Below are 6,851 nucleotides of genomic sequence, written 5' to 3'. Positions count from 1 at the left end.
AGGGAAAGAAGAATCGGGCCTGGTGGGAAGACCAGGCCTGAAGAAGAGCCCTTACTGTTGCAATTCTCTTTCATCCTTCTGGGCGTTTTATTTCCCTCTCTCTCCCCAGTTGCACATCTTCTGGAAAAGCCTTACGTGACTATTGGGAACCTTATCTGATCACCACTGAAGCGTTCTCCTTGGGAGCAGCTTTTCTCACTCTCCTTGGAGCTCCTCCTCACACCAGTTCGAGTCCCTGTTTATAAATTGCCAGTACTGGGGCAGGTGAATTACAGGTAGAAGAGGATGGAAAACAGGGTGAAGCTAGCGTTTTTTCTCTCTTGTCAGAATTCCTCCTAGAGGAATCAGTTCTTTAAATATGAATTTTTTTAAATAACTTACACAGAAGGTGATAGCTTGTCAGTAGTTAAAAAAGTCAATAAAATATATTTTAAAAATAAAAGTGTAGTTAATGGCCCTAGCCAGTGTGGCTCAATGGATAGAGCGTCAGCCTACAGACTGAAGGGTCCAAGGTTCGATTCCAGTCAAGGGCACATGCCCAGGTTGCGGGCTTGATCCCATTATGGGGCTTGCAGGAGGCAGCCAATCAATGATTCTCTCTCATCATTGATGTTTCTCTCTCTCCTCTCCCTTCCTCTCTGAAATCAATAAATACTGTGCTAAGTGCTGCTCATTTTCTCTCATCCTCTAGCTGGGTTACCTGTCATGGCCTCTCTGAGGCACCATGCAGTAGTTACTCTGTTTCACAATTGATTTTTCTTTTTGTTTTATTATTTCGTGGTAAAAGCTGTTCAGTTGATTTCGTAGAGTGATACAGACCCTTACAAGGAATCCTCCCCTGTACCTATGTGTAGTCTTTTCATCTAAATACACTGCAGCGGAAGAGTTTTTTCTAACGTTACATGCTGAACTGTATTAAAGTGGTTTTCTTTCCTGTTCGAAAACTGCTCCACGCTGATGCGTATCTTGCGGAGAGAGTAGCTGTCTGCGTGCGGATGCTCCGGTGTGATCAGATATCCCAGGGCGTTCGCTCGCATCAGGGGGAGGGAGAGCGATCAGGAGGGCTCGTTCTTTGAGGTCCGCAGTGGGTTCACCTCTGATGCTAAATGGAGCCGTCCTTCCAGTTCAGTTTGAAGGCTCTGAGAGACCTTCCGCTAAGGAGGAGCCCGGGAGGCAGCACCACCGCCAGAAGAGCTGGACCCAGAAGATCCTGAAGCCGGTGCTGTCTGACCACGGCGAGGGGGAGCGCGTGGACCCGGCCCTGCCGCTGGAGAAGCAGCCGTGAGTCCTGCCCAGCTGTGTCCCCGCAGTAGCCGGTGGCTCATTCATAGCCTGGGGGCAGAGGGAGCATGCTGGCCCATGTTACATGGTTATTATGGCGCATGAGGACCTGTCTGGGGGGGTGGGGGGGCTCATTAATGAAAACCCACTTTCAAAGCCCAGGGCACTGGTACCGAATGGAAAGTTACTGCATCCCCGGAGCCTGATTTTAAATTTCATTCTCGGGGATGGATGACGACACCGCCCTGGTGGCTCCCTCTCGTGTGATTGGTGGGTTTTGTGACCCGGGATTACCCAGAGCTGCATCGTGTGTGTTCTCAGTGTGAAGCGGGATCTAGTTCAGGCTGTGGAGCTCCTGCCAGAAGTGCTTTACGGAGTGAGGTCCTGCCTGGGTTTCTGTTTTGACGCCCGTGGTGTCTTCCCCACCCCCACCCCGTTTTTCAGTTGGTATCATGGTGCCATCACCCGTGCCGAGGCCGAGAGTCGACTCCAACCCTGCAAAGAAGCTGGTTACCTGGTTCGAAATAGTGAGTCAGGGACCAGTAGGTACTCCATCGCACTGAAGTAAGTGTGGCAGCCTCATGGGCTCTCCCATTTGGATGGGGGGGGGGGGCGGGGGGGGCATCTTTCCTATCATGGGTAGATGACCAGACAAAAAAAAGATATCATTTCAAGGTAGTCCCACAGGGGCATGTATTGCCACATAGTAAAATGCGTTTGCTTGGACAACAGAATATGAAATGCTCTAGTTAGAATGCAAACAGGGTTGAGGGTGAATGCCTCAATATCTCTTATGATAATGAGGGTCCTATGTCGTCGTCATTGTCCATTAGTCAGTGTGTACCTTACATCACCCAACCTAAAGTAAGTCCTCTCACCAGAGAAGTAACTCCTGATAAAAAGAATACTATCTGACAGGATAATTCAGTCATTTTTCTTTGGTTCCCTAGTGCTTTGGGACTTTAATAAATCAGATCTCTTGATTGTTCAGATGCCCAGTGCCGTTTTGATACCAGCTTCTTCTAGCGGAGAAGGAAACGCTGACTCGCTATTCCTCCCCTGGCTGACTCTACACAACGTTCGTTTTTGCCTGGTGGGCCCGGTGGAGCTGGAATCATGGAAATTCTCATTGCTCCGCGAGCTCAGTGGTGCTATATTGGAGGATCATTGTCAAGCGCCCTAACAGCGTTTCCTTCCTGCGGAAGCTGAGCCCCTGCAGCTGAAACAATCGGGCTGGAGGGAAGAGAGGCGGGGCGGGAGGGTGTCGGAGCAGTATGGCCCAGAAAACGGGACAGGCCACCAGATATACAATACCAGGAATCGCTTTGCTGTTCCTGAAACTGGTGCTCACGGATTAGGTCTTTGAGCCGTCAGTGCCAGCTGTCATTAGATACAGCCAGGAGCAGTCTTTCCAGATTGAGATGGAGGGGGCGGGGGAAGGGGCGGGGCGGGGAGGAAACAGTTTGATTATTATTATTGTTGTTGTTGTTGATGATGATGTATTCTTTGGGGAGGAAAGAAGGAGGAAACCTTATACACGTCCTTTTAGCCATGATGAAGAATATGAGTTTAAACTTCACCTCAGTGGTCTCATACTTGGGCTGAAGCACACTAGTTTGGCAATTTGAGGACCAGGGGGGACTGGACGTTTCTTTGTTTGTTTGTTTGTTTTTGTCTGGTGCCTGAGGACTTGTGTGCACTAAGGATAAACAACTCAAGGACACATGTTTATTGAAGGCTGTGTTTGTTTATAACAATTCCAGGCAGAGATGAGAACCTGTCCACCTGTGAATCTGACCCGGGTTATTTTCAGTGAGGAGGGGTCCCCTTGCTCGCTCATTCATGTCTCCTCCTTGATTTGTTTTGTTCCAGGACTAGTCAAGGATGTGTCCACATCATAGTGGCTCAGACCAAGGACAACAAGTACACACTGAACCAGACCAGCGCCGTCTTCGACAGCATCCCTGAAGTGGTACACTATTATTCCAATGAGAAGTTGCCTTTCAAGGGGGCGGAACACATGACCTTACTCTACCCCGTGCACAACAAGCTGCACCAAGGTTCAGCCGCCACAGGCCCTGGCCGGGCCTCTCACACCTGAGAGGGCCTCAGCACCCACCAGCACCTCAGGGGACAAGGCTGGACTGCGCCACAGTAATTGGTAGGAGGCGGGGGTCTCCATTGAGAAGTCAAAACGTCTTCGGGCTTGAATCCATTTCATGACACCTGGTCACTGACCTGTCCCCTTTCTCCCTGCTAAGTAGTCCTACAACAAGAAATGGCTCATGCCAGGCGCCTCCACTCTCTAGAGGAGGGTGTTCTATTTGGGTATGACCCTCAGCAAAGGTAAGTCAGGAGTCCAGGAATATTCAAGTTCCCCAGAAATTGTACTAATTTTTACCTGGGTTACCCGGTCTCCAAACAAACCAATAAAAGTGCACTTAGCTTTTACATAAAAATGATCGGGCGGAACAGGAGAGCAGATGCTCTCAGACCCCCTTTGGACAAAAGGCTGAACAGAAAGAATAAGTGAATAGTGGACCTCAGAGAAAGCTGTCTTTCTCACGTGTCCTAGTTCAGCTTTGGAGTCCGTGAAACTTCCCAACTTTAGGGTCTGGCAAAGGATTATTTTGTTGGTCAGCCTGCTAAGAAAGTTTGTGCTTTCTTGATCTCTGAACTTTTTCGTCATTTCAACAAGTCAGTAACATAAGCATGAATAGGAAGGACAGTTGGAAAAATCAGTACAGGCTTCTGGTCAAGGTGGCATCATAGATAAGTGCGGTACTTGCACCCTCCCACAACCACATCAAAATTACAACTAAACTACAGAACAACCATCTCTCAGAACCTCCTGAAATCTAGATGAACGGAAGTTTTACAACTAAGAATATACAGAAGACGCCACATCGAGACTGGTAGGAGAAGCAGAGACACTGGATGGGCTGGTCTCACCCACATGTGGATAAAAATTAGGAGGCATACTTGACTGTGGAGGTCCGCACTGTGGAGTGAGCGGTCTTGCCCCACACCAGGTCCCCTAGCCCAAGGCTCCAGTGCCAGGAAGGGAAGTCCCCATAATTTCTGGTTGTAAAAACCAGCTGGGATTGCAACTGAGTGAGATGGAGGGCTCCTGGAGTCCCAGGCAGTTCCTGTTAAAGGGCCTGTGCATGGACTTCCCGGACTAGTCCCTCTGACTAGGGCAGCAGCTCAAAAGGCACCAGGGACATAACAGGGAGGAACTGAAGTGTCTGACATCAGGGTGAGGTCTGGAGGGGTGGCTTTCTACCAGATAGAAGTGTTGGCAGAGGCCATCATTCCTTTGCTGAGTCTATCCCCCTTACAGAGCCAGCAGGCGGTGCCATATCTGAATCTCCGTCAGCCTTGTTATCACTGTTTGCCCACCCTGATGATTCCCTGAGACCCACCTCACCCAACTTTCAGACCCACCCACACTTTTCTATACAAATGGCCTGCGTTGGCTCATGCTTCAGATTTTCCTAAAATCTCTCAAATAAGCAGCATTTACTTACGTCTCACTAAGTATCCCCAGGCCAAGCACTCGTGGCAGTTGGTCTTGGTTCATAGCTTGGCCTCACCTGGGCCCTCCAAGCCCAGCACAAGTAACAGTCATCTGCAGATCAATGTGTAGCTCATACCCATGCCAGGAGGCCCCAGGCAGAACACAGGTGGTAGCTGACCTTGGCCTGTACCTCCTGGAAGGCTCCAGAGCCATCGCATCTGGTGGACAGCTTCACACCAGGTCAAAGCACCACCCAACCACCTCCATAAGCAACACACTCAAGGGGTAGGCTCAGTGGGCACCAGATCCCTGCTGAAGTAAGTCCTGCTCTGTGGTGTAAGCCCCTACATCTGATCCCCCACCATGGTCACAGCCAGTTCTTGCAGCTGATTGGCCTGAGGATAAATTCCTCCCCTTGCTGTACCAACAGCAATCAAGGCTCAATTGCAATAGGAGGGTGTACACAGTCCACAGTGGGGAAGGAGGGCACCCCTGGGCCCTACAGGACACCTACTCCACAAGGCCACTCTACCAAGCCCAGGAGACGTAGCAGCTTCATCTAATACATAGAAACAAACACAAGGAGGCTGCCGAAATGAGACCAAAAAATGTCCCAGATGAACGGAACAGAACAAAACTCCAGAAAAACACTAAACAAAATGGAGACAAGCAATCTGCTAGATGCAGAGTTCGAAACACTAGTTCTAAGGGTGCTCAATGAACTCACTGAGATCTGCAACAGCATAAAAAAAGGACATGGAAACCGTAAAAAAGAACCAGTCACACATGAAGGATCCACTAACTGAAATGACGACTACAGGGAATCAAGAGTAGAGTAGGTGAAGCCAAGAATCAAATCAACAATTTGGACTATAAGGAAGCAAAAAAAAAACAAAAAAACACAGCAACAAGAAAAAAGAATCCAAAATAATGAGGATAGTGTAAAGAGCCTCTGGGACAACTTCACGTGTATCAACATTTGCCTTGGGGGTGCCAAAGGGGAGAGAGAGAGCGAGAAATTAACCTATTTGAGAAAATAATGACAAAACTTGCCTAACTTGGTGAAGAAAATAGAAATACAAATCCGGGAAGTGCAGAGAGTCCCAAGAAGAATGAATCTAAAGAAACCCACACCAAACACATCATAATTAAAATGCAAAAGGTTAAAGATAGAGACTTTAAAAGCAAGAAAAAAGCAGTTAACTACAAGGGAGCTTCCATAAGACCGTCAGCTGATTTTTCAACATAAACTTTGCAGGCCAGAAGGGAGTGGCAAGAAATACCCAGCAAAGCTATCATTTAGAATCTTGTCTTGGCTTCCCAGGCAAGAAAAAGCCAAAGGAGTTCATCACCACCAAACTAGTATTACATTAGAAATGTTGTTAAAGGATCTTGAGAAGGAAAAAAAGAAAAGATTAAACATATGAACAATAAAATGGCAATAATATATATCTGTCAATAATTGAATCTAAAAATCAAAATGAACCAGCAGAATAGAAACAGACTCATAGATAAAGAGAACATTTTGATGGTTGCCCAATGGGAGGGGGCTGAGGAGAATGGGTGAAAAAGGTGAAAGGTTTAAGAAATACAAATTGGTAGTTACATAATGATCATAGGATTGTAAAGTACAGCATAGGGAATAAAGTCAATGTTCTAATAACTATGTATGACGTCAGATGGGTACGAGATTTATTGGGAAATTATATAATGTCTAATCATTGGGGTGTACACCTGAAACTAATATAATATTGTATGTCAACTATAATTGGAAAACTTTAAATGACTTAAAAAATAAAAATTTTAAAAAGAATCACCAATATATAATTAAGGATTGGCATTATTATTCTGAATTTTAGAACAAAATATACAACAAAGGTTTCATTTCTGATTCGTAAAAAATCTGAAAAGTTAGAAGGCTCAACAACTGCTTTCTTATTGGATAATTATACAGAACTTCTGGTACCTTTGGTTTCATCTGTATGCATTGTGGTTGTTATGAAACTATTAATTTTTCTCCCTAAAATGAGGTTTGCTTTGTATTGTTAGA

The 6,851-nt window shown here is 46.6% G+C and overlaps 1 protein-coding gene across 1 annotated transcript in view; it reads left to right on the top strand.

Annotated features, from left to right (window-relative positions):
- Window positions 1-5,690, top strand: part of SHE (Src homology 2 domain containing E) — a gene marked incomplete at its 5' end in the record, with an annotated part of 17,573 nt that extends 11,883 nt beyond the window's left edge. Inside the window, 3 exons of the mRNA XM_015571678.1 lie at window positions 1,014-1,281; window positions 1,726-1,845; window positions 3,154-5,690. Coding sequence (XP_015427164.1) covers window positions 1,014-1,281; window positions 1,726-1,845; window positions 3,154-3,382 — 617 coding nt within the window. The remainder of the gene's footprint in view (window positions 1-1,013; window positions 1,282-1,725; window positions 1,846-3,153) is intronic.
- Between the last annotated feature and the right edge of the window lie 1,161 nt (window positions 5,691-6,851).

The sequence above is a fragment of the Myotis davidii genome, unplaced genomic scaffold, assembly GCF_000327345.1.
Source record: "Myotis davidii unplaced genomic scaffold, ASM32734v1 scaffold208, whole genome shotgun sequence".
Classification (NCBI taxonomy): Eukaryota; Metazoa; Chordata; class Mammalia; order Chiroptera; family Vespertilionidae; genus Myotis; species Myotis davidii.
The sequence above is the reverse complement of the archived record's forward strand: the minus strand, read 5'-3'. Positions and strand labels throughout refer to the sequence as shown.